A 27,216-nucleotide genomic window follows, 5' to 3' on the forward strand; every position below is an offset into this window, starting at 1 on the left:
TGGCGGGCAGGGCCACTGCGCTCGCACGCCCTTCGGCCGGGAGCCCGAGCTCCCTTCCGCTTCCGACGCGCTGTCCGCCAGCCGGTGGATGTGCGGCAACAACATGTCCGCCCCGCTGCCCGCCGTCGTGCCCGCCGCCCGCAAGGCCACCGCCGCGGTGAGTGGGGGCCCAGCGGGCGCAGCGGGACCCGGGCCGCCGCGCGCGGATGCGTCCGCGCCGCTCGCGGGCTGGCGGGGTCGCGGCCGGGAATCGGAGCCGGCGGGGCGCAGCCTGCTGCCTGCCTGCCTGCCTCGCTTGCACCCCGTCCCCGCAGCCAGTCCCAGGGCTGGTGCTGAAACAGCCCATCTGCCTGAGGAATGTGCCGCAGGAGCTCCGAGTAACTTTGGCTCCCGGAAACTTTTGTGACGACAAAATTGAGCTGTGTGTGTCGGGCTTTCGTGACTTGATTTTAGAGAGGCGACTGTCTTAACCAGACTGTGATCTGCCTCTAAGTGCTAGAACGCCGCGTTATTGTAGCAATGAAAAGCAAGGCGCCTGGCAATTAATCAGCTTGTGGAATATTGTTCCAAGTGTTTAGGGCCGTCATTTGCTTTTGGAACTTAGCAAAGCTACAGTGTGAACAGTTCCGTGTGGGCTTATTTTCTTCTTCTTCTCTTTTAGGTTATTTTCCTTCATGGATTGGGAGATACTGGGTAGGTACCATTATTAGTAACAATAATGAGATGGGGTCATGCTGCTGTTCATTGGTCAAAGGTTGCTGAAGAAGGTTGAAATTGTAGGAACAAGTGTTGCTGGTCACATTTCTCATAGCCCAGTGATGAGACCTTCGTTTCTGCTTACGAAACCTCCAGATGCTCCCCCTTATCTTCCAGCTTGTCTCCGGAACATGTTAAAATTGTTAGCTGCTCTTTGGTTGGGTATTGGATACCAGAGAGGAGTGGAATGTTTGCAGAGGTAGGGTGCAATTGAGAGCGTTCCAGGGGAATTAAAATTTCAGAGCAAGTTGAGAAGGACTAGTTGAGTCTGTTAAGAGAAATAACAATAACATTAAGCATATCAGAGAGTAGATGATCTCTTAAAAAAAAGAAAAGGCACGGGCGACAACTCAAACATTAATTTTATCAAACTTTGGCTTTGTTTTTGTGGTTCTGGAAACCAAACCCAGGGCGTTATATATGCTGGACAGACGCTTTACCTCAGTACCATTATCAATCTATGCCGTACTAACTTTAGGTTATGGTTTTTCTTTCTTTTTTTTTTTTTTTTTTCTGATTGAGAGTTTTTCTCGTGTTTAATTCAGAGATGATCTGATTGAAACGGGTTAATAGGACTGTTGACAAAAACTAAAATTGAAACTAGGGAGATGGCTCTGTGATTAAGAGCACAGGCTGCACTTCTGAAAGACCTGGGTTCAATTTTGAACACCCACATGGTAGCTTACAACCGTCTGTAACTCCAGTTCCAAGAGATGCGGTCACTCCTCTGACCTCCACAGGGTCTGTAGGCATGCAATGCAAAACGCCTGTGTACACAAAAAATAAAAGGTTAAGTTTTTAAAAATTGGTTTAAAATAATCCTAAAGATACATTTTTATAAAGTAGCCCAAATATTATTAAATGTTTTTTTTTTTCAAGGAGTTATTAGGCCCATTGTTCCAAATACTCAGGAGGTTGAGACAGGCCATTTGGTTGATCCCTGGAGTTTGAGACCAACCTGGGCAACACAGTAAATAAGACCTTACCTTGGAATGAATGAGGCACTGTGCTAGATTGGTTGTCCCTTTAAGGTACTAACTTTAGAGATTAGATTCTTGTTTTCTGAGACAGGGTCTTTCTGTGTGATCCTGGCTGTCCTGGGACTTAATTCTGTAAGTCAGGCTGGCTTTGAACTCAGATCTACCTGCCTCTGCATCCTGAGTGCTGGAATCAAAGGCGTGTGTTGCCACAGCCTGGCAAAGGCTAGATTTTTTTTTACTGTGGTGTGTGTATGTGTATGTGTGTGCGTGTTCCTGAGGCCCATCAGATGCCCTGTAACTGGAATTGTGGGTGCTGTCAGTGGGTGCTGAGAGCCTAACCCGGTCCTCTGCAAGAACAAGAGCAGCAAGTGTTCTGAACCACTGAGCTAGAGTGAAATGTGAAGAAAAAAAATCAGTCTAGAAATACCAGAAGCTTCTGTGATAGGAAATGAGGTATTTGCTTCATGTTATAGTTGTTTATGTAAAAATTAAAAATAACCAGTTATAAAAATACCTTATGAACTATCACTAGAAAAGTGGTAACTTGATTAATTCCATGAATATACAGTGAGGCCAGTCTACAAGTAGTAATGTAATGTTAAACTCTTTAACAGACATCATCTGATGTGTTCATGTATAATGTGTAATAAATTAAAATGAATATTGAGGAAGTCCTGTTCTGTATTGCATAAGTCAGTTTTCTATCTAAAATAAAAGTAGCTTTTGCAATTTGAAAATGTTACAATTGTATGGCAAAACCCCAGAATGTTAATGTTTAGAAGGGGGATGCAATGCAAGAAATTTCACAACCTAGATACAGCCTATTTATTTTCATTGCATATAAGAACTTTTATTTTGAAATATTTTCAGACTTACAGGAGTCTCAAGAATAACATAAATCCCTCAATCCACTTTATCTTGATTTTACTAATCTCTTTACTGATAAATCAATCAGTTGCTATATGGGTGAGTGATTGCAGAAGTGATAGTTATATGCCCTATATACCACGTAACTCTTATAAGCTATATATAAACTGAATGCTTTTTTTGTATAAGGACGATGTCTTATATAACCGTGGAGCGGTTATCAAATTCAGGGCATTTAATATTATCTAATGTATCACATGTGCAGGTTTTGCCAGGTTCCTCAGCAGTGCAGTCTGATTCATTGTCACTCATGCATTTAGTTGGCATGTCTGTCTTTATGTGGCAGAATGTTTGTTTTTGAAGAGTGATGTCATTTGTCCTATTTTTGTTTGTTTGTTTGTTTTTAAGATAGTCTCTCTACATAGTCCTTGCTATCCTGGAACTCAGTATTGTAGACCGGCTGGCCTTGGACTCACAGAGATCTGCCTGCTTCTGCCTTTCAAGTGCTGGGGTTAAAGGTGTGGGTCCCAGTGCCTGGCCCTGTCCCATTTATTATTTTTACAGGTCATTTGTACTTGTTAAGGTCATCTCTTCCAGGTTTCCTTACTGCATTGATTTTTCTCTTTGTAATTAAAAAGCAAGTCATGGCCTGGTGTGACATGTGGTTGCAGGATTGTGGTGAGTTGGTAGCAGCTTGAGTTATTTAGGAAACCATTAAAACAAAACAGCAAAGTAAGTGTGTGTGTGTGTGTGTGTGTGTGTGTGAGAGAGAGAGAGAGAGAGAGAGAGAGAGAGTCCCTCGTAAAAGATAAGCAGATTGGAGTGGATGTGTAGGATTTATTCAGTTTCCCCTCGACTCTAGAATGTTAGCTGGTTGTGATTATGTACACTATAGTCCCTCTAGCACACACACACACACACTGAAGCAAGAGGCTTGGAAGTGCCATGCCAGCCTAGACTATATATAGCTGAAACCAGCCTGAACTACATAGCAAGCCTCTTTAGTTTATTTTTTTAATTTTTAGATTATTTTTATGTTATGTGTATGAGTGTTTTGCCTGCATACATGTGCATGCCTATTGGATCCCTTGGGACTGGGATTACAGATGTCTGTGAGCCACCATTTTGGTGCTGGGAATCTAACCTTGTCCTTTGCAAGAGTACAAGTACTCTTAACTACTGAGCCATCTCTCCAGCCAGCCAGGCCGCTCCAAACAAAAACAAATTCCAAACCACACTAAACCCCACAAACTTGTATTGTACAAGTTCTACAAGTTTATTATTAGGCTTTATTCTCTCTCTTTTTCTCTCTCTCTCTCTCACACACACACATATTGGGGTGAGGGTATATACATGTGCATGGATATCAGAGAACAACTGATTAGGTTTTGAATATTGGTTTGTTCTTAAAGCTCTGTGTTAAGTTCTTCTATCTGTGAAAAAATTTAAAGGACTGGATACAGTGACCTAGACAAGGCTGACCTTGAAACTCCTCCTGCCCTGCCTCTGAGGTGCTGTATTTAAGGGCATGTGCCACCATGTCTCGCCCCTTTTGTTTCTCTTATGTAAGAGTTTTTATTTTGTGCCTGGGACAGAGGTTGGGAAATAAATGGTCTTGAGATGTAATTCACATGCCATGAAATTCACATCTTTAAAAAATATATGATTGGGTGATTTTAGTTTACTTGCAAAAATCCTCACTGCCTTATTAACTTCAGAATATTTCCAACATCGCACAAAAGACAGACTTTTTACTCTTCAGGCATTACTCTTATGTTTTTGGTTGTGAGCCTAGCCTTTAACGGCTGAGCCATCTCTCCAGCCCCAGGCATTACTCAACCATTCATTTTCCATGGTTCTGATTATTCTGAATGCTTCATATAAATGGAACCCAGACTGGTCTTCGTCTGGCTTCTTTCAGTTGGCATATGTTTTTTAGGATCATTTATGTTGTCACATAGATAGACATTACATTTTCTTTTGGGTGCTGGTGGTGGTACATTCCTTTGTGTATTCAGATGTAGAGGCCAGAACAGGACACTATGTGTCATCCTCCATTGCCCTCTGCCTTATTGACTTAGGAAAGGTTCTGTCACTATACTAGAAGTTCATTGTTTTGATTAGACTGGCTGACAGGCTCTTGGAACCTATGTCCATCTTCCATGGTTGTGGCTATAGACATATGCAGCCATACTGGACTTTTTCATGGGTGCTGGGATTCAAACTCGGGTTGTCACACTTGCAGAACAAGTGTTACCTCCTCAGCTGTCTTTGCAGCCTGGGTAATGTGCTCTTTTATTACCAAATAACCCGTTGCATGGCTATACAGTTCTAGAATTAATGACAGTTTGGGCCATTTTCACCTTTGGACCACTATGAGCCCACTACTCTGAACATTCACCTACAGGTCTTTGCATGTGCTTAGGTGTCTAGTTCTCTATGTTGTGTGCCAGAGTAGAAATGGCTCCCGAGGTATTTTCACAGTGGTGGTGCCATTTTACAGTTCTTTTGTGGAGGGGAGAGAAGTGCACACAAGTGCATGGAGACCAGTGGACAACCTCTTGGATCGTTCCTTAGAAGCTGTCAAACGGGTTTCTTACTGGGCCGCTTTACGTTCAACAGGAGAGAGCTCTGATCTCTCTTCATTCTCATCTGTAGTTGTATTCTCTCCTCTTTGTCCTCTTCTCCATCCTCCTCTTCCTCCTTTTTGAGACAGGTCTCCGCAGTCCACTCTGGCCTCCAGCTTTCTATGCAGCAGGTGACCTCGAAGGTTTGATCTTCCTGAGTATATGCAGGATTGCATGAACTACCACATCCAAGTTTTACGTTCTGGGGCTCAGGCAAATGCTGTGTAAGCATCCTTAGCAACTGGGCTTCTGTTTGTCTTCCATCAGTTCATTGGTTTCTAATTGTGGATTTTAATTTGCACCTCTTAATGACTGATGGTGGGCATGACTTTCCATGTGGTTTGTTGCCCTCTGTGTATCTTCTCTGGAGAAATAACTATTCAAATCATTTGCCTATTAAAATTGTTTTGTCTTTATGTAGTAGGTTTTAGAATAGTCCTTTATGTATTTTGGATACTGGACTCTTGCTAGATAGTGTGATTTGTAAATTTTGTTTCTCATTCTGTTGGTTGTCTTTTTGCTTAAACTTAAAACACAATGATTTTTCAATATATATATATATATATACATATATACATATATGTATATCCATTATTTGGCTGCTTGTGCTTTTTATTTATATCTAGTAATCATCCTCTAATCCAAAGACATAGAATTTTAGTCCCTACTTTTTCTTGCTTTACAAATTTACTTCTTACAATTAGATACTTAATTCATTTTGAATTAAATTTATTTTTATATATTTATCAGGTAAGCTATTCCAACGGCATTGTTTTGTATGTGAACATACAGTTTTCTAAGTTGATTCTGGACATCATGAATACTAGGTAACCTCTTTATTGTTGTCTAAGCTCCCCCAGCACTAACCTTTCCCCAGTGACTTGTCTGAGGACCTTTTCCCAAAATCATTTGACCATAGTGTAATAAACCCCACTACTGTGTGTGTGTGTGTGTGTGTGTGTGTGTGTGTGTGTGTGTGTGTGTGAGTGAGTGATTGTGTCTTAGAGATTGAACCCTCAGACATGACAAACAGGTGTTCTGCTACTGAGCTTTTCTCTAGACTGAGTTGACATTCTTTTTTTTTTTTAAAGTTTATTTTTTATGAACATTGATGTTTTGTCTGCATTTATGTCTGTGTGAGGGTGCCAGATTCTCTGGAACTGGAGAGGCAGACAGTTGTGAGCTGCCATGTGGGTACTGGGAATTGAACCCAGATCCTCTGGAAGAGCAGTCAGTGGTCTTAGCTGTTGAGCCATCTCTCCAGATCCTTGACATTTTTTTTTCTTTGTAGTACTTCTATTTTGATTTTTGTGGTGGTTTGTTTATGTCCATTTTCTTAAACTAGATTGTAGATCTGGAACTACTGACCAAATATTAATCCTTATTTCATTATATAGGAAAGGTTTGAAATTCTGTCCTAGATTTTTTTTTTAAACATCTATTATAAAATTTTTTTTTTTTTGAGGGGTGTTCAATTGGGCTAGGAATGTTGACTAAATATATTAGGGAAAACAGCTTGTGTGGCTACAACACCAATTAATAATATTAGCATATCTTTTAAAAAGCCTGAAATAGCAATTAGTAAATAGTATTAAGATTGTTGGATTATGAGGACTGGAGAGATGGTTCAGAGGTTAAGAGCACTGCTCTTCCAGAGTTTCTGAGTTTAATTCCCAGCAACCACATGATGGCTCTCAGCTGTCCCTAATGAGATCTGGTTCCCTCTTCTAGCCTGCAAGCACACATGCAAGTAATAAGTAAATAAGTACCTGAAGTAATATTGCATTATTCTATCATTGGGTAATTGAAAGACAACTCTTCAACAGCCTCTTTTACCGCAGGCTCAAGAGCTAGAGAGAAAAACAAAAGGCCTTTGAAGTGCAGTTTCTGTATTTTCAGTCTCTTTGTTTTTCTAAATACAATGGACTCCAGCTTTTCAAGAATATTTTACTAATTCATTGAGAATTTCATACAAAGAGTTTTCCCCCCTCCCCCATACAGTGTGTTTTGATCATATTCATCTCCCAACTATTCCTAGGTATGGGTTTCATTTCTTATAACAGGCCTTAAATATAAACAGAAAGTGGTTACTCCCATAACATTCATGGCATTATTTCACCAGTACACAAATCTTGCCAAGCAGGTCCTTATTGCAGCTTGCAGCATTCACAGCTGGGTGAGATTGGTGACAGCTAGTCAGTAGAGCTAAAGCCTCCAGGTCAGTATCTGCTTGATTTCTCCGTGTTTGTGACTCAGGTGTGTGCCATCTTCAGCAGTAGGTTCTTACTGTCAGCTTCTGCTCACCAAGAACAGTTGCCATAGCCTGTACTGTTTGAGGGTCTATGAGACCTCATTGGCTAGAAACTCAAAAAGAGGTACATTCTAGTGTTGGGGTTTTTATTTGGACACCAGCTCTTTTGTTGTTGTTTTTGAGTTTCAGTGTGTCCCAGGCTGCCCTTTTATAGCCCAGGAATGACCATGGACTAATCCTCCTGTCTCCACCTGTCCAGCTAGGTTACAGGTATGCACAGTTCTGCCCGGTCTTTAGTGCTTGAGATTGAAAACAGAGGTGTTGTGTAAAGTAGGCAAGCACTCTGCTAATTGTGCTATATTCCCAGCCCCATGACTCCAGCTTTTTTATTCTTCATCCTTGAATTTGAATAAACATACAAGCCATAAATGGTCATAAGGTTAAAGCCTGCAGTATAGACCATCTGATGTGGACAAAAAGGCCAAGACTTTGTATATCAAAAAGCATGGTAAAAATAATGTTAATTGTTTTTTGTCTGAATCCTATTTTCCTAGTTGCCATATGTTTAAGTCTCTGATTCTCAATAAGATGAGATTACAGGGAGGTGAGGCTATCAAGCATATTAGTTAGTCATATTAAATCAAGCTTTTGTTATATGTGGCCATTTTCTCCCTTAAGAGACTGTCTTGCTATCCATTCAAGTATGGCTTTTAATTCCCCGTATGGCTCAGTTAGCCTCAAGTTTAATAGTCTTCTTGCCTTAGCCATTCAAGTATTATTCATTACACGTGTGTGTTACCAGGCCAGGCTTTTTGAGGAAGATAATTGAACCTGTGTTCCATTTGGACTCTTAATAATTGGTGGACAATTGTTTTATAAACATGGTTTTTGGTGACTGTCCATTCCCAGAGCACTAATTAACTGAAATCATATCATGGTGTTTATGGCTTATTTACTTATCCCAGAGGTCATTAGAACAAATCCCAAAATAGAGAATACACTAATGATATGCTTAGAAATTGAAAAAGAAACTGAAACAAGAATTGACAGTGAGCAAGGAAAGAACCTTTCCTAATGTGTCTGGACTGTTGCTTTTTACAGGGAAACTGTATGTGTGTGTGTGGGGGGGGTTATGTACTTACAGTAAGTTTTATTTATTTATTGTAACCCAGGTTGGCTATAAACTCATAACCTCTCCTGACTTAGCTGAGTGCTGAGATGACCCAGAAGGTTTTGTATTTTGTTCTAGATTTATGTACATGAGTGTTTTTATCAGTATATGGGTGCACGCCTGGTGCCTGTGGAGATCAGAAGAGGGTAATCCAATCAATCCCCTGGAACTGGAGTTAAGGACAGTTTTGAGCCACCATGTGGGTGCTGGGAACAAAACCCCGTCCTCTGTAAAAGCAAATAAGTGCCATCTCTCCAGCCCTACATTGTGTATTTTAAGTGCTGCTTTGGTCACATGGCTTAAAAGACCTCTCAGGTTAATGCTCAGAGGCATTAAGGATTGCTTGAATTACTTGATAATCTGGCTTGGTCTGGTGATCTGGAAGTGCAGGTATATATCAACACTACAGGAAGTTCTTACTGTGTACGTTGTGACACATGCCTGTGTAAATACAGAAGGCTAAGCAGGAAGACCGCCATGAGTCTGAGGCCAATGTGAGCTGCTTAGTGAATACTAAGCCATCCAGTTAGTATGACCCTGTCTCAACAGAGAGCAACCCCGATTTAATAGCCATTTTGGTGGGTATGAAGTGGAATCTCACAGTAGTTCTGCTGCATGTGTGTGGGTCTGGAGACAATCTTAACTGTGCAGCACAGGCTATCTTTGAACTCTGGCTCCTACTGCCTCAGCCTTCTGGGATGACAGGCATATGTAGTCTTATCAGCCCTGAGCGGTTTTGACTTGTGTTTTCGTAATGACTAATGTGATAAGTATCTGTCCTTGTGTTTATTGATTATTTTAATGTTTTCTTTACAGAATATGCTTTGCCCATTTGTAAACTAGGTGGCCACTTTGTTAGTTATAGGTGTTCTGTATATATTGTGAATGACTACTATTAAATGTACAAGTTGCACATAATTTTCACTTACGTAGATTGTCTTCATAGTGTCCTTGAAGCACAGCGGTTTAATTTTTCTCATTTATAGTTTATTTTTTCATAGCCATTTCTTTTGGTTCTTCGAGACAGTGTTTCTCTGTGTAGCTTTGGAGACTTTCCTGGAACTCTGTAGACCGTCTGGCCTAGCTCTTTTGGTCTGTGCCTCCCAAGTGCTGGAATCAGGGCATGCACCACCACCACCTGGGCATGTGTTTTTTAATTGACATCAGTTGTGGCTGTTAATTTCTGGACTCCCAGTTGATTTATAGCTCTATCCTTACCCTGGTATTATACTCTTTCTTACTATTATAATATTCTATGAGCTTGAGACATGTTACCATTTATGCAGCTCTTTGTTTTATAGTTTTCCAAGTAAATCTTAGTACAAATGTACACACACACACACACACAAAACCTCTCTCCAGATGGTGGGACTGGAGAAAGAGGAGTTGATAAATGAGATGGACTAAAGCTTCATGCAATAGCCTCAGACAAATTATAATGAGGGTTAAGTAGATTTACATGAGCAGAGTAGCAAAATCATGTTTTTTCCATAGAGGCAAATACTGTTATCTGTTCCATGGACAAATAACAATAGCCAGGTATAATGAGTAATGTAAACTCTCTCCGATCCTCTGTATGTGGGAGGATCAGGAAAGCACATGTCAAGGACCTTCCATGTTATTGAGGAAACTAGAGCCACAAGCCTCTTGTCTTGGTTTGTTAGTGTCTTCTCACAGTCCCCAGAATCTCCTCACACAATTCTATTCTTGAACTGTGCTCTGACAGTACACAACACACAAATCCGCATGAGCTTGTACTTACACATGAGCATGAACAGAATTCCTAGAATAGTCTGGATCATACCTTTCAAATCTTTTTATCAACACTTGGAGGACAGTGGATTAATGCAGAATAAAAAACTGATAAAAGTATTTAAAATTGCAAAGGAAATCTGTTTAAGTATAATGTGAGAGTAAATAAGCCAGGAACTGTATAGAAGGGTCTCATTTTTATCAGATCTGTTACATTCTCTTTCTTTGGTGGCATTAGGGACCAAACCAGTGCCTTGTGCATGCTAGGTAAGCATTCTACCACCATGGAGAAATATCTACACCCCACCCCCTCTCTCTAACTTTGAAATAGAATTCATAGACTAGGCTGGTCTCAAGTTCACAGAGATCTGCCTGCCTCTACCTCAGAGGTGCTGGGATTAAAGGTGTAAACTACCGTGTACCAAGCCTGCCTAGCCCTTTTTAAATTGATACATGTTGGCGGAGGGGGAATGAAATGAAAATACATCAGAAGATTAGGTGAGGTTGGTATGGTGGCACAAGTCTATAATCCCATACCTGAAAGGCTGAAGAGACACTAAGAATGAGGACAGCCTCTGGCTCAAAGGATTGTGACTTTTGTGTGGTTGTGGGGTTTTTTTGTTTTTATTTTTTGGGTTTTTTGTTTGTTTGTTTTCCCAGACAGGGTTTCTCTGTGTAGCATTGACTATCCTGGATTTACTCTTTAGACCCGGCTCGCCTCTCATAGAGATCCACCTGCCTCTGCCTCCCAAGTGCTGTAATTAAAGGTGTGCCCCCCCCCAGTATATTTTTATCATATTCTTTGACATTCTCCTAACTCCTCCCAGATATTCTCTTCCCTAACCAACTGTTTTAGGGTTTCAATTGCTTCGGCAAAACACCATGACCAAAAAGCAAGCTGAGGAGGAAAGGGTTTATTTGGCTTATACTTCCACTTTGCTTTTCATCACTGAAGGAAGTCACAGGAGCTCAGACGGCAAGGTACTGGAGTCAGGAGCTGATGCAGAGGCCATGGAGGGGGGCTGTTCACTAGTTTGCTTAACATAGCTTGCTCAGACTGCTTTCTTACAGAACCTAGAACTACCAGCCCAGGGATGGCACCACCTACAATGAGCTGGACCCACCCCCATTGATCACTAATTGAGAAAATGCCTTACAGCTGGATCTCATGGAGGCATTTCCTCAGCTGAGACTCCTTTCGTCTTTGATGACTGTAGCTTGTGTCAAGTAACTTGACATACAAAACCAGCCAGTACACCATCTAACTTTGTTTTTTTTTTTTTTTTTCTTAAAAACTAAAAATTTAAAAATAAGGGATCCAATTTGTGTTGGCCCAACTATTCCTGAACAGGTCTACTCTAGAGTATGGTTCCCTGGTGCCATTTGGTTGAAGAGAGTTCCCAGCAATTATCAGTTGTGAATAGGTTTTCTTAACTGGGGGTGGGACTTGGTGCCTACTTCCTTTCCTCTGAGCTGTAATTTTATCTGACTTGAGCTGTCACAGTCTCTGAGTTCATATGTGCATATGTACTGTTGTGTCTTGAAAATGCTGTTTCCTTAAAGAAATCCACCACCTCTGGCTCTTACAGTCTCTCCATCTTCTCTTCTGCACATTGATTCCTGAGCTTTGAGGGGAGGGGTGTGATAAAAGCTATCCCATTCCAGGTTAAGCACCCCAAAGGATCTCATTCTGCATACTTTCAAGTTTCAGGTATTTGTGTTAATTACCTTCCAGTGAAAAGTTAGTTCTCTGATAGTGATTGAGCAATACACTGACTTATGAGTGGAACCGTGTGGCGAATGAGCATGTCCCCCACATTTGAATGTTTGGTTCCAGTGGTGGTAAGTTAGGAAGGATTGGGTTGTGAGGTTTCAAAAGCCCATGCTAGGCTCAGTCTCTTTCTGCCCTGTGCAGGTGGAGTAGACTCAAGCTCTCAGCGCATGCTCTAGTGCCCGAATGCCTGTCTGCTGCCATGCTCTGCCATGGGCTCACAGACTAACCCTCAGGGACCTGTGGTCCCCAGTAACAAGTACTCATTTGCTTTTACAGGGACACTGAAGTTGGGATGTTGAACTTTTAAACAGTGTAGCACGAAAGACTATGGGGTCTTGAAGTTGAACAGAATGTATTTTGCATTATGGTATGGCTACAAGCCTACAGGGGCCAGAGAGTGGAATACCGTGGCTTGAATGAGAACGCCTCTGTGGGGCTCATATATTTGAATGTTTTGGTTCCAATTGTTTAGGATTAGGAAATATGTCACTGTGGGTGGGTCTTCAATTTTTCCTCTAGTGTCTTAAAAGTTTTTTGTTATACAGGTCTTTCATTTGTTTGGTCATAAGACATATATATCTTTATCTTAAAATAACTGTTTTGATTAGAAGATATATTTAGAACTATATATATAATTTGAGGCAGCTGTGAAAGGTACTGTTTCCCTGATTTTTTTCTCAATATGTTTGTCATTTGTATATAGGAAGGCTATGGATTAGTTTTAACTTTGTATACAACTACTTTCCTGTTTTTTGTTTTTTTTTTTAAAGGTCTTTTATGTATCAAATCGTGTCATCTAACAGCAGCATCTGCTGACAGTCCGAAGGCATGAGAACATTCTTTGTGTAGGCAAACATTAGAGAATGGCCATTGCTCCTTGGTCATCACTGGTGTTCAACAGTACAATCCCTTACTCTTACAGTACTTTAAGGAGCTAACCTGTTTTTAAGTACTGCTCTGTATCAGTTTTTTAGAATTTAAAAGTTATTAATAGCATGATTTTAATAATTTTCTACCAGGCATGGATGGGCAGAAGCCTTTGCAGGTATCAGAAGTTCCCACATCAAATACATCTGTCCACATGCGTGAGTATTTTTAATACCTAGTTTTTTTCTTCAGAATCTAGAACAAATTGTAATAGCTTTTCTTTTCCAGAAAATATATGAATATACTTCTTTCTCTCTTAGGTTACAAAGATATGTAATACTCTTTAAAGCTAAAATAACTTCAAAAATTCATTTTTTGAAACTTAAGATATTCTTCTAGGGGTCAGATGAACTTAAATTCTTAGATATGTACTTATAGAGTTCCACAGATACCATGTGTTGTCTATAAATGGGTTATAAGCTAGATTTGTGAAAAAAAATCTTCATTCAATTCAAGACATTCGGGTTTGATTAGTTAGAGGCAACGAGATATTCTATCATAGACAGGGAAGGTCTCAGCACCTGGCTCTGAAAGTGTTGGCTGGTGTCAGGGAGCTAGCAAGTTTAGAGCAAGCTCCGAAAATCAATAAACATGGCTAATTTGAGGTGAAAGGTTGCTAAGAACAGCCAGGGGAAGCTGAAAACATTGGTTCCATGCTGGTAGGTTTGTGCTTACTCCTCAGAAACGACAACAGGGCACCTGAGGTGACTCTGGAAAGGAGAATAAAGTCTGGGATTTCCTTGTCTGGAGGAGCCCAGTCTGACGACTTCTGCAGGCTACAGCCGAATGCTTTAGCTAGTGTGGTTGGCACAAGCAAGAGGCAGGATTCATGACTATTTGAATTTCCACTATATTTGCCCCTAAATTAAATTGCTGTAAGACTGTTTTCTAATCTGGGAAAGTTTATGTTTTCCTAAAAGGTTGAATTGGTTTGTTGTATGAATTAAGGAGGAGGTTGGCATTGGTAAGAGTATATTCATGTTAATTTTCCTCTTGTACCAGGCTTATTGGATTGTTCAGCCTATTTTTCTTTGCAGATTTGAGTTGGACATAATGAACACTAGGGTAGAACTTTATTTTATTTATAGGTCAATAAATCAAGCAGGTATGTAACTAGGGAAAAAGCAAAATGTAATCTAGGCATATGGGTATTGGTGGTATAGTAGCTAGCAATAAATGCTCTTAGCAGAATCTCCTGGTATATATATTTCCAGTTCTCATTTCCTAGAAGTTACAGTTATCAAGAAAGGTTGTTGAGACAAAAATTACTTGTTATGAGCCAAGTTTAGTCCTGAGCCAACTTAGTCCTCTGCAACAGCTGCTTTGTCTTCAGAAAAGTGTTAGGGGACAGAGGGAACAGCTGTGCAGATAGTGGTGTGACATGCATTGCATGTTAAAGCCACAATGTAACACATGGCTCTGTATCCTGATAAGCTGTTTCTTTCCCACATAGGCCTGTTATGCCTGTTACATTAAATATGAATATGGCTATGCCTTCTTGGTAAGTAAGAGTTTACTTTCTCATTAAGAACTGGGCAATGTTGGGGCACACCTTTAGTCCCAGCATTTGGGAGGCAGAGGATGGTGGATCTCTGAGTTCCAGGATAGTGAGGGCTACATAGAAAAACCCTGTCTCAAAAAAACAAACAACAAAAAACAATTTTAATCTTTTCAGAAGAGCTTGTGTACATGCATGATTTTTGTTTGCTTTAGATATTTTTAAATTGTAAGAGTATGATTAAGTTTAACTTTTATTCCATTATTCATGCTTTATAACTGTGTTAACTTAAGAAGTTATACATAAGGTAGAAAAACAAGAGTGAGTAATAAAGAGAAATCTGTTCTGCTGCTTGGTGTTTGTTGGGTACATTAATCAAACATTGATTCATGAGATAGGCACACTGAGTACACCATAGCATCTTTGTCCTGCCAACTGCTTGCCTCCCTGGCTGGTTTGATGTTAAGGTCATTTTCCTTGCAGCCCCCTCAAGATTCCTCTCATACCCTTCAGAAAGAATAGTTAGTGAGTGTCCCAATTTCTCAACAGACTAACTAAAGTTAGTAAACATATCTGCTAAGTATGGACTTTTAGACTTTAATAGTTCTTTTCTCATGGCCTTATTTTCCAGGTTTGATATTATTGGACTCTCACCAGATTCTCAGGAGGATGAATCTGGAATTAAACAGGCGGCAGAAAGTGGTGAGTACCAAGTGTTTATGATTAGTAAAGCTTGAGTAAATGTTTTTAGTAGATTCACTAGTTAAATTTGATTAAATGTGTTTTCAGGACCTGATCCATTACTTCATCTTTTCCCTTCCTGCCTTCCTCTCCCTCCCTTTCCTTTTTCCCCTTCCCCTCCTATTGCTGGAGTTTCTTTCCCGCCTGGTCCCGCAGCTGTTAGCCCCAAATAAACACAAAGACTTATATTAACTATTAAACAAACTGTTGGCTGATGGCTAGGGCTTCTATTGGCTAGCTCTGTCTTAATTATTAACCCACTTCTATTAATCTATGTATTTCCACGTGGTCTTGGCTTACCTGAGAATACCCTGACCCGTTACTCCTTTGTCGGCTATTTGGTGTCTCCTCATGGTGCCTCTCTGGCTTTGTCCCTAGCATTTTCTTCGCCTCCTACCTCTGCCTATCTTCCTGCCTCTATTGGCCAAACAGTATTTTATTCATCAACCAATAAGTGAAACATACATACAGAAGGACCTCCCTCATCACCTTCCCTTCCTCCCTTTGCCATGCTGGGGACTAACCCAGTCTCACAAATAGACAAGTATACAGTGTTCATTCTGATTACTCTGCTCATCTGTAGTCCGTGGCAGCCACATAGTTGGGAAGGAGCAGCATTTATTTGTTCTGCTCTGTTGGATAGAGAGTTTGTTTTGATTGACATAAGCAAAGCTGAGTGTTATGGTGCCTATCTATATAATCCCAGCTCTTGGGAGGCTGAGGCAAGAGGATGGCTGTGAGATACAGCCATCTTGGATCACATAGAAAACGCTGTCTCAAAGCAAAAATACATAGGCACTGGAGAAAATAGTGCTTTGTCTAATAGTTATATATAGTTATTAAAGAGACTTGAAGTAATTATAATGACATAAAGACAACAGTAAAAGTGATATAAATGGTTAATATTAGTGAAATAATGATAGACACCACTGATTTATCACTTAGCTCAGTACTAGCTCTTCATTTCTTATAAATTGGCTCATTTAACACTCCTGTGAATTTAGTACTTCATTCTCCTTTATAAGCACTGTTTTGTGAGTGAAAACATAAAAACAAGAAACTTTTCTTTTACATGCATGTTGAAGTTAGAATTTCTTTGGGCTTTTCATATGATGCAGTGACTGGCAATGATTTTAGATTAGTCTTATGCGGTAACTTCTGTTTTTGGGCCACATTAGAAGAAACCAGCCCAGGTGAGAATTGGTAACTGCAGAGTCTTGGAGCAGTGTACTTGAACTGCTCTTTCTTTTATATTTATTTGAAGTTTTCCAAAATAGATAAAAGAATTTTTTATTCTTTTTAAAAACAACTTGAAATCTTTGAGATAGAAAAAAATACATCCAAAACACATTAACTATCTGGGTAATGTGAAACCCTGCCCAGTGGCTTTTTAGATCCTCAGAATGTACATTAATGCCAGAATCCTAGAGCTAAGATTTTGTCTTAATATTAAACGAGAAAAATATTTATTTTGGTATAATTGTGTTAGAACCTGTAGAAGATGGAAGAGTTATCTTGATTAGTAAGCCCCTGAGTAAGAGTCTCTGTTAACAATAGAGTTGGTTGTTTCTTTCCTCACAAGTGAATATTGAAGGGAATGAAGGTCAGAGAGTTGGCTAGGAAGACAAGGATAGAGAGAATAAGTTCTGGGCAGGGCACCATGCTCTTAGAATGTGACTGATTTGGAACCCACTGCTCTACAAGTGGCTTCTTTCGCTGTTGTTTGTTAAAACATTTTTGTTTTATACTGTGTAGATTTATACCATCAATTGGTGAAATCTACAAAGTAAAGCTAAATAGTCTGAGGCTCCTGGGCTGGATGGAGTTGACATTCCTCAAGCCTACAGCTGCTGCCCCCTTCCTGACAGCTGGGCTGGGCTGTCTCTGCCCCTCTGCTCATTTGTCTCAATAGTTCTTTCATTTCCTGGCGTCAAACCCACGGTCACATGCTATTCATACTAGTTGGACTGCCTTTTCTTTTCCATACAAACTTTAAGAACTAATTTTAAGAAATTAATTTTTGTTTGTTTTGAGACAGGGCTGTCCTGGAACTCACTCTGTAGACCAGGCTGGCCTTGAACTCACAAGAGATTTGCCTGTCTCTGCCTCCAAGTGCTGGAATTAAAGGTTTGAGCCACTATGACAATCTTAAATTTTTAATAAACTAAAAGTAACCTTAAATTAGGAATGGCTGTCTATAACTGCAGTTCCAGGGATTTTAACACCCCCTTCTGGACTCTGGACCAGGCACACACACAATTTCAAATGACTCCCTCTTCATTTACTGTTTCTATTTAAACAGAGTTCTAATCATTTGAATTACAGGAAAAAGTAATGCAGCAGTTTTAAAAATTATGACTAATGGTGCTAGACACTATAAGCCACAAATTACATAATCTTGAAACATATTCCATTTTAAAATGACAAGTTTTACCTAATTTCTGTTTGGTTTATTGGAAAGAAATATAAAATGTACACTAGAATTAACCATAAATAAAAGGACATGCAGCTTTCTGTGGGGAGAAGGAAGTTAGAGAAGTGTTAAGCTTGGCAGCCCCTAGAGAGCCTGAGGAGTCACATACATGCCACTTTGTGTTTTTAAATAGAATGCTTCAAGGCTTTCTTCCATTTCTGTCTTTAATAGTCTCTGATTCTGTTATATTCCTCAGATTTTTAGTTATCAGATTTTTAGTTATCAGTGGCTTAACTTTGAAAGTATTTATGATACTTTTCTTGTTTCCAGTAAAAGCTTTGATAGATCAAGAGGTGAAGAATGGCATTCCCTCTAACAGAATTATTTTGGGAGGATTTTCTCAGGTAAGCTTGATTGGCTTGTCCATACCATGTCTACAAGTCTATGCCTTCAATTGTGTTTCTTTGGAAGAGTCCCTTGTTTGGAGCTATTACAGAATCTTAGAGATGATATAGCTGCTGACTTAGAGTTGGATTGGATGGACAATTTGTGCCTCATAGACTTCATTTATTTATTTTCTGGTTTCTTACACAGTCACATTTTTCTTTTAGATTGCCTTTGGATGGCCTAGCATGGTAGGCATGCCTTTAATCCCAGCACTCAGGAGGCAGAGGCAGGTGGATCTCTGTGAGTTTGAGGCCAGCCTGGTCTACAAAGTGACTTTCAGGATAGTCCCAAGGCTGTAACAGAGATAGAAAGAGAAACTCTGTCTTGGAAAGACACACAATTCATTAAAAAAATTGATTGGAACCTAGAATGTACTTCTTTTTTCTTCTCTCTCTCTTTTTTTTTTTTTTTTGTTTTTATTTTTGTCTTTTTTTTTTTTTTTTTTTTTTTTTTTGAGATGGGGGTCTTTCTGTGTAGTCCTGTCTGTCCTAGAACTCATGCTGTAGACCAGGCTGTCCTCCAACTCACAGAGATCCATCAGCTTCTGCCTCCTGAGTGCTGGAATCAAAGGCATGCACCACCACTGCCCAGCCAGAATGTACTTTGTTAAAGTAACCACAATGCACTACTTGTTTGAGTGAAACAGGATTATAGGAGAGCAGGTGTTAAGTGCTTGGTTTCTAAGCTCTAAGTACAGTGTTACATGGGTTTCTTTCTTCAGCCTGGTATTTTCTCCATGTCCAGTGTCTTTATGTTGACCTTACATCCTTCTTGGTTTGTTTTGTGGTGCTAGTGATTGCCCTAGGTCTTACACAAGCTGAAAAAGAAGCTCTTTATCACTAAGTTATATCCCCACCTTGAACTTACACTTCTACTCACCAGTTTCTAAGTAACCTTTCCTCAGAATGCTCTAGCTTCTAATCTCAGTCAATAACTATGAGAAATCTCAGTCAATAACTATGAGAAACTCAATGGAATGTGGTAATACATGGTAATGTGATTAATATTAGTACATTATAAAAGATGTTACTGATGGGAGCTGGAGTTAGTGAAGTGGTTAACAGCAACGTGCTGTTTCAGAGGATCCAGGTTCAATTCCCAGTATCCATATGGCAGTTCACAGCTGGCAGTAACTCTGGCTGCAGGGGCTCTGACACCCACATGCACACAAAACAGCAATGCATGTCTTTAATCCCAGTACTCAGGAGGGCAGAGGCAGGCTCATCTCTTGAGTTCAAGACCAGACTGGTTTACAGAGCAAGTTGCAGAACAGCCAGAGGTACACAGAGAAACTGTCTTGAAGAACAAAAGAAGAAAAAGTTATTTTAAATAAAAAGGTGTTATTGATAATGTGGCCTTTGTCTAAATAATACAAAATACATATACCCACACAAGCATAAGGCCAAAATGTAATGCTTTATTTAAAGTATAATGTGCACATAGTTCTGTTGTGTGATACTAATTACAGCCTATAGAAATCAATGTCTAGGGCTGAGGAGATGCATCAGGCAGTATAGTGCTTAACACACAACCATGAGGTGTCAAGTTTAGATCCCCAGAACCTGTGTGGAAAGCTGAGTGTGATGGCGAACATCCATAGTCCCAGAGCTGGGGAAGTGGTAACAAATAGATCCCCTGAGCTACCTGGCCTCCCAGCCTTGAGTAATTCCAGGTTCAGTCAGAGAACAGAGATCATGTCTTAAAAAATAAGATGGAAAACAATTGTGGAAGATACCAGACTTCAACCTCTGACCTCCACACTAATACTCTATACACCTAAGGAAACCCATTTGAAATACTTTAAGCAAGAAGTTACTTTTAAGTCTGTGGTATCATTATATCAAGAAAACTGAAAATAAATCTACACCCCAGGAAATAGGTAGTTCTTGGCAAGCCATCAGGACTTCCTCTCCATGATTATGTCTTTTCTGTTTAACTGTTTATCTGCCTTTCTACCAACTGTTGACCATATTAGCTTTTATAGCTCTAGGTTTTACATTGTTGCATTTCCAAGCACATAGAGATGACCTAAAAGTAACTGAATTCCAGTCCCACAGTCCTGAGAGACAGAACATCGGTGCCTGGGATCAGAAAGTCTCTCATGTCCTTATGGGTATAGTCAGGGTATGGCATCTAGATGGCTGACACAATTATAGTTCCCAACACACAGCATGTTGTGAGCTAGATGGGCAAACCTCTAATGGTGTCTGACATTCCACCTGTATTATCTTCAATTCCTCGTTTGGAAAAATAGCTTAAATCTCATTTGAAGTTATAAGATTTTTCAGAGAGAAAAATGAGAACTATACATTCAGACTGTTCTTAAGTAATGCTGTAAGTGGAGATCTTATATTGGTATGTTTTTTTGGAGGTAGAGATCGATCCATAATCATTAAAGTTTTCATTCTTTACCAGGTTTGACTTTTTTTTCCCCGTTTTGGTTTTTCAAGATATGGTTTCTCTGTACAGCCTTGGCTGTCCTGGAACTCACTCTATAAACCAGCCTGGCCTCATACTCGCAGATACCCACCTGCAACTGCCTCCCAGGTGCACCTTCACACCCAGCTTACCTGGTTTGATTTAACACAGTATATTTTCTTGTGGACATTACTAATGAGAATTCTCTCACAGGCTTTTGGCAGAGCTGTTCTCCAGTTAACTCTCTGCTTCTGTTCCAGGGAGGCGCTCTATCTTTATACACCGCTCTTACCACACAGCAGAAACTGGCCGGCGTCACTGCGCTCAGTTGCTGGCTTCCTCTTCGGGCTTCATTTCCACAGGTAGCTTACATGGTGTGAATAAATGATATTACAGAGCTAGGAGATAGCAGATAATGTTTAGAAGCAAGTCATTTTTTCTTTTTATTTAATAAGCTTTTAATCTTTTTTAGAAGTTTAAGTTTATAGAAAATTGAGTGGGAAATAAGGGTTCCTCCTTTCGGCTCCACCTACAGACTCCCCTACAGTAGACATCCCACACTACAGTGGTACCTTTGCTTCAGATGATGAGCTGACACTAAACGTCATTACTATACAAAGTTCGTGGCTTAGATCAGTCATCTTATTTCTAAAGTATTTCTTTAGCCCTGTGAGGTGTATTACTACAAGTATATATAAAATCTATGTTTCCTGTAGTTTATATAGGTAGAACAAGAAGCTTGCTGTCTTTACATTTAATCATTTGGTACATTTTAAGATACATATTCACACATTTAATTCATTATGTTTAATGTAGTCATTTTACTACAGAATTCTACTATAAAATTATAAATTATTTTAACAGTGACATAATATATTATGTACCATTAAAAATTATTTTCAGATTATTTTTTTAATATATATTTATTATTTTTATTTTACATCTCCATCCCAGTTCCCTCTCCCTCCCATTCCTCCCAACCCCCCTTCCAGCCCATCTCCTCCCTCTACTCCACAAGGAGGGTGATGCCTTCCAGGAGGGGTCACCAAAACCTGTCAAATCATTTGGCGTAGGAACTAGGCCCTCCCTCCTGCCTCTAGGCTAAGGGAGTGTCCCTCCATGGGGAATGTGCTCCCAAAGTCCTTTCATGCACCAGGGATACATCCTGGCTCCACTGTCAGAGGTCCCTTAGACTGCCCAGGCCTTCTAACTGAGACCCACATTCAGGGGACCTGAGTGGGTCCAATGCTGGTTTCTCAGCGATCAGTCTGGGATTCCATTATTTTCAGATTCTTTACTATTTGTTTTCAGTGCTAGGGATTAATCCTAGTGCCTTGAACATACCAGTTAAGTACATTAGTGATGTGTTCGAGTTGCTATTATGTTTTCTCTTAACAGTATATAGACAGTATATAGACCAGGCTGACCTTAAATCCATGATCCTTACTTCAGCCTCCCAGGCACTGGGAGTGCAGGTATACTAATTTGTCACACTCAATTCATTTTCTATTTGAGAGTTCAGTCTTTTTCTCATATAATAACTTTCCAGTGTATTGTACATAATAGTTAACTTTTCTATTTAACTCCATTATAAAGTTGATGAGAACATAATGTGTGCTAATAGTTACTGATATACTTTCAAATATGAATGGAAATGTAAGCAGTTTAAAGAATCTGATTTGTTGGAAACATGTATTATAATACATGGCAAAATAATCTTGTATCCCATAGAAGTTTAAAGATGTTGAAGGAACATAAAATACAGATAGAGGGTTTACTTGATCAAAATATTTGACTGAATTATGAGTATAGCATATGCATGTATATCTATAGTTTTTAGGAGTTTGGCACAGTGCTTTTTATATTTGATAAGTAACATTCCTTTATATTTGTTTTACAGGGTCCTATCAATAGCACTAACAGAGATATTTCTATTCTCCAGTGCCATGGAGACTGTGACCCTTTAGTTCCCCTAATGTTTGGTTCTCTTACTGTTGAAAAACTAAAAGCACTGGTTAATCCACATAATGTAACCTTCAAAGTCTATGAAGGCATGATGCACAGCTCATGTCAACAGGTAGGTTTCTGGAAGCAATGGATATAGCCACTACTTTAAAATGTTGTATTTTCAAGATAAACAACACCTGGATATTGGTGATTTAAAATGAATTCATAGTTGAATCAGTTAATTTTCAATGATAGCTTATTCAATTAAATTTAAAAAATCTGATTACCTTTTATAAATGAGCAATGTATATAATCCAAAGGCAAATTTATAAATAAACCTTTTTATTTAGTAAATTTAAAGTTGTTATAAGTGAGTCTTTAATGAAACAGGAGAAAGATGTCTATGAGTAGGAGGTAATAAAGGTGTATGATGAGGGGTAACATATTATGTGATCATGTGGGACTATAGCTGGACTGTGCTACCTTAAAAGAGAACATTTGAATTAAGAACAGGATTGGGTGAGTATTACTGGGAAATGGCAAGGCAAGAGAGAACAGTGTTCTTGGGAGTTTGTCTTCTTTACGAAGTAGGAGATATTTACTTCGAAGAGAAAGACATGGGTGGGTTTCGGGTACTTGTAATGGCCTAGAATAAAATCTGATTAGCCAATCTCTGGGTGTAATCCAAGCTAACACTGTTTTGCAACCGTTAAACAAGATTAAGTCATTTGCTTTAGGTGCAAAGGAAGTAGGTAGTAATACAATGTACACAAAAAGACCAGTGTGCCTGGGATCCTAGAGACCCCCCTACCCCCACCTCCCCGAACACCCTAAAAGGAGCTGTTGAGTCCAGAAGAGTAGAAAACCCTGAGCGTGTAAATGACAGTCTGTGCCCAGCATGCGAGGTAGGGCTTTAGAGTGTTGTAACATAGCACTTCTCAGTGACACAAGTACAAGGTGGGAAGTTCACTGCATAGCTAGCTTGTTGATCAGTGAGGGCCAGGGACTGGAGGAAAGGAGGAATGGGTTCAGATCTAGGAAACTTCCAGGAGAAAGTTACCTCTTCTTTCCTAGGGACTGTCTGGTAGACACACATTCTTTCCAAAGAGTGGCTGTTATGTAATTTGTCATGAGAGGCGCACACACACAAAGGAGATTAGCTATTTATCATTTCATTCTAAGGAGGAAACTCACTGATGCTCAATTGGCAGTAAGTAGACCTTACTAAACTTGGTATAGGAATTGTCATTCTGAACTTCCTGACTCCCCAGTGTTTTATATGCATGTCAGAAAATGCAGACTTCATTGAACTAGATAGTATGGGAGCTTTTATTTCAGTGTATAATAATAACCCTAAGAAATATTACAGAATTTCTATTGGAGCCTCATTTCTCTTATATGCCTTTTTATTGTAGTAGTAAAACATCCTCGCCTACATGGATTTTATTACTGGCATTCTTGGAAATGTAATTCTGACTTATGTAGCTGTTCACTAAATCATTTTTTTTTCCAAACAGGAAATGATGGATGTCAAGCAATTCATTGATAAACTCCTACCTCCAATTGATTGACGTAACCAAGAGGCCTTGTGTAGACGTTCACCAGCATCACTGTAGTAGAGTATAAACCTTTCTCCATGCCTGATCATAAAACTTCTGATGTTCACAGTGTTAAAATGTTTTGTAAATACATACCAATGGTCAGTGACATTTCCCTGATGGAAATGTATGATTCTTTAAAAAAAATAAATAAAAAATATATATACATAAATATATATGTATTATACGATCCAGAATATACTAGTATTAAAGTTGGTTAAGTGAAGCAGCTAGTTTCTTTCTCTCAAATTAATTCAACAAAATAAAATACCATGACCAGAGTTTTATTACATTGTTTGAAAATTACTGGTATGCTCACTGAAATTTGATCGGGTCTAAACAAGCTGTTAAGATTATCTGTAAGTGACTTGGAAATGCTGTGAGTTAGACTGTGGTTTTATCTCTCAGCTGTTTAGTCACCATGCAGTATCTGTATTTTATATGCGTGTTCATATATCCGTGACTGCAATACATAAGAGTTAGATGGTATTGTATTATCCTTGATACCAGGGATATTGTTTTTTAAGTGTCAGAAAAGTAATACTGCTCTCTCCAATTAATGGCCCTTTTATTGGGGAACCAGGCTATTCTTCTCTTAATTTTTCTCCTTTCAAGAACTAAGTTAAATTTTTTTCATAGAAGATGAATATTGCCACTCTGCCGTAAAAATCCTGTCAATATATACTATAATTTGACATTCTGAATCACAGACATACAAATTTTTAATTCTAGGTAATGTGAAAAGAAACCAAACATTACTTAATCTTAATATATTTCAAAGAACTGCACCTCAATCCCCCTCTAGACTGTAGAATCTTCAGTCCTGGTAATATTCTGGGTTTTATCTCTCTGTTAAAAAAAAAAAAAACCTTAAAGGATGAATAATATCTTGGCATGTTCAGAAATAACTATTTAAGACCAGTTTTGAAGTCTAACTTCTAAAACAGTTATATCTTATAGCAGACTTGAAGTTTACATTTTCTTTACATATGTTTGAAACCAAATACTGTTCAAGGTGATCAATCAGAAACTTTTATTTTTATCTGGTAACTAATTTAAAATTTTCATCTTAGGTAAAGGCATCTTTTGAGAGTTAGCTTCCTATACAAACATTAAAATAGCAATCATCTGATCTTAAATCAACTGTCCAAAATACTGGTGAAAATTATTAAAATGGCTAATAAAGACTGGTTAGAACACACACACACACAGTGTAGTACCACACAGTTGAATATATTGCACAAATTATGGCCATTTCTGAACTGTTGCTTTTCCTGCTGTTTAACTAACCATGACTATGCTAAGAAGCATCATTATGAACGGGTGCTAAATGATATGTAAATCATTTGGTATGGACTGGATAGGATGTTAATAATGAAGCCATATGCTTATGTGTAGACTTAAAATAATTTCAAACAATCATTTACTATTTTGCTTTACTTTAAAGAAAAGTTATACCATTAGTAAAATTTTATTTGTGGTAAGAACTATTCCATTGAATTCTTGTGCTATAATGTGGGGAATATGTCATGTTTTTCACAGTTTCTATCAGTGTGAAATAAAATTTAATTCTGGCTTTCTTGGATTGGTTTATGAAGCATTGTTTTATCTTTCAAGATAGGGTCTTACTTATTACCTAGCCCTGGCTGGCCTGGAATTTGCCTAAATAAACTCTTCTAAGTTGCTTTTGGTCATGGTGTTGTATGTATCACAACAACAGCAAAGTAACTAATGGACATCATGGAGATCCACCTGCCTTTGCCTCCCAAGTGCTGATATACAGGTATATACTTCCATGGCATGCTTGTTTTTCCATGTTTTTGTGCTGTTTTTTTAAGGCAGGGTCTCCTTGTCTCCCTAAGGCTGGAATTACAGGTGTAGGAATGGTTACCTATGTTGAAAAGGGGGATACAAAAATGGAACCATGAGAAAATACATTGGGAGAAAAAATTTGATGAGATATGATTAGCTTCCATAAGGAAAAAATTTTTACTTAACTTTAATCTGCTAAAAAATTCACTTTCAGTGTCTTAACTATTTAAGAAACCTATTGGATGTTTTTATCTTTTACTGTAGTTATCACTAGGAATTTTAAATCAGTATATATGGCAGTTACCCAAATATTTTTTCTCCATGTATTTATTTTATTACTGAGTTCTAATTTTTGCCAGTACAGGAGCCTGCTCTTTGGTTTTGGTCTTTGAATCCTTGAAGTTGACCAGCTCACCCTTTTGTGATTCTGCTTTTTTTGATTTTGGCAGTCGTAGTGGTAACAGATTTTGTGATGGTCTGAAGAAGAACCATCCCCTTAGACTCTGTCCCCAGTGGGTGGGACTGTGTGAAGAGTTATATGGAGGGGCAGGTTTGCTGAAAGAAGCGTGTCACTGTGGTCATGTACGCACTGCAGTTGAGATGGAAAGGTGTCCTGGCAGCTGGGAACCAAGGGTTACCACATAGTGACACTGCACAGCAAGCCTCGATGCACAAGAGATTAATTGGGGTGGGGAAGTCCAGGAGGGCGGTGGAGATTTCCAGGGTGGAGATAGGTGGGATTTCATGTGCAGAGACTGGGCTTTTTACTTTGTAGGATGAGGACAGGGTTCAGCAGTTAGGGCCCTTACAGGGCCACTGGTGTTGCTTCAGAGGCTTACAGTCAGGCTTTGAGGTAAAGCCTTGTTCCACTTCCAGTTTACTTTGCTTACTTTTTGCTATTGGCTGAGGTGGGATCTTTCTTTCAGCTTCCAGCTCTTGTCACCATGCACACTGATTGCTGCCATGTTTTCTAGCCAAGATGGACTCTTTTGTCTGAGATGGGGTTGTTCTTTTGCTGCAGCTGCAGGCTAGGAAACACGATCTACCAAATTCAACAAACCCACATGGAGTTTATTTGGAAAGGGAGGGGAGCAGAAATGGAAAAATAAGAGAATAACAGGCAGGAGGCACTTGCTTATAGGGAACAAACGGGAATGATTTAGAATGAGTCTCAGCAGTTGGGGCCCTTGAAACTGGAGTCATGGGGCTGCCCTTGGCCCAGCTCCGCACGGTTCCA

General features: G+C 39.3%; 1 protein-coding gene across 1 annotated transcript; it reads left to right on the top strand.

Moving 5' to 3' along the window:
• Positions 1 to 25,752, top strand: Lypla1 (lysophospholipase 1). Its single transcript, XM_051197808.1, has 9 exons — positions 1 to 157; positions 662 to 693; positions 13,198 to 13,263; positions 14,559 to 14,606; positions 15,235 to 15,305; positions 18,088 to 18,161; positions 20,883 to 20,984; positions 22,523 to 22,699; positions 24,087 to 25,752. The coding sequence occupies exons 1-9, from the start codon at positions 89 to 91 to the stop codon at positions 24,138 to 24,140; spliced, it is 693 nt and encodes a 230-aa protein (XP_051053765.1). The 5' UTR covers positions 1 to 88; the 3' UTR covers positions 24,141 to 25,752.
• The last annotated feature ends 1,464 nt before the right edge of the window (positions 25,753 to 27,216 follow it).

The sequence above is a fragment of the Phodopus roborovskii genome, unplaced genomic scaffold, assembly GCF_943737965.1.
Source record: "Phodopus roborovskii unplaced genomic scaffold, PHOROB, whole genome shotgun sequence".
Lineage (NCBI taxonomy): Eukaryota > Metazoa > Chordata > Mammalia > Rodentia > Cricetidae > Phodopus > Phodopus roborovskii.

Excerpts from the sequence above, each read along its gene's own strand:
- Lypla1 (XM_051197808.1), top strand. The coding sequence starts at position 89 with ATGTGCGGCAACAACATGTCCGCCCCGCTGCCCGCCGTCGTGCCCGCC. Across the intron at positions 158-661 it reads CCCGCAAGGCCACCGCCGCG|GTTATTTTCCTTCATGGATT; the intron begins GTGAGTGGGGGC and ends CTTCTCTTTTAG. Across the intron at positions 20,985-22,522 it reads TTCGGGCTTCATTTCCACAG|GGTCCTATCAATAGCACTAA; the intron begins GTAGCTTACATG and ends TTTGTTTTACAG.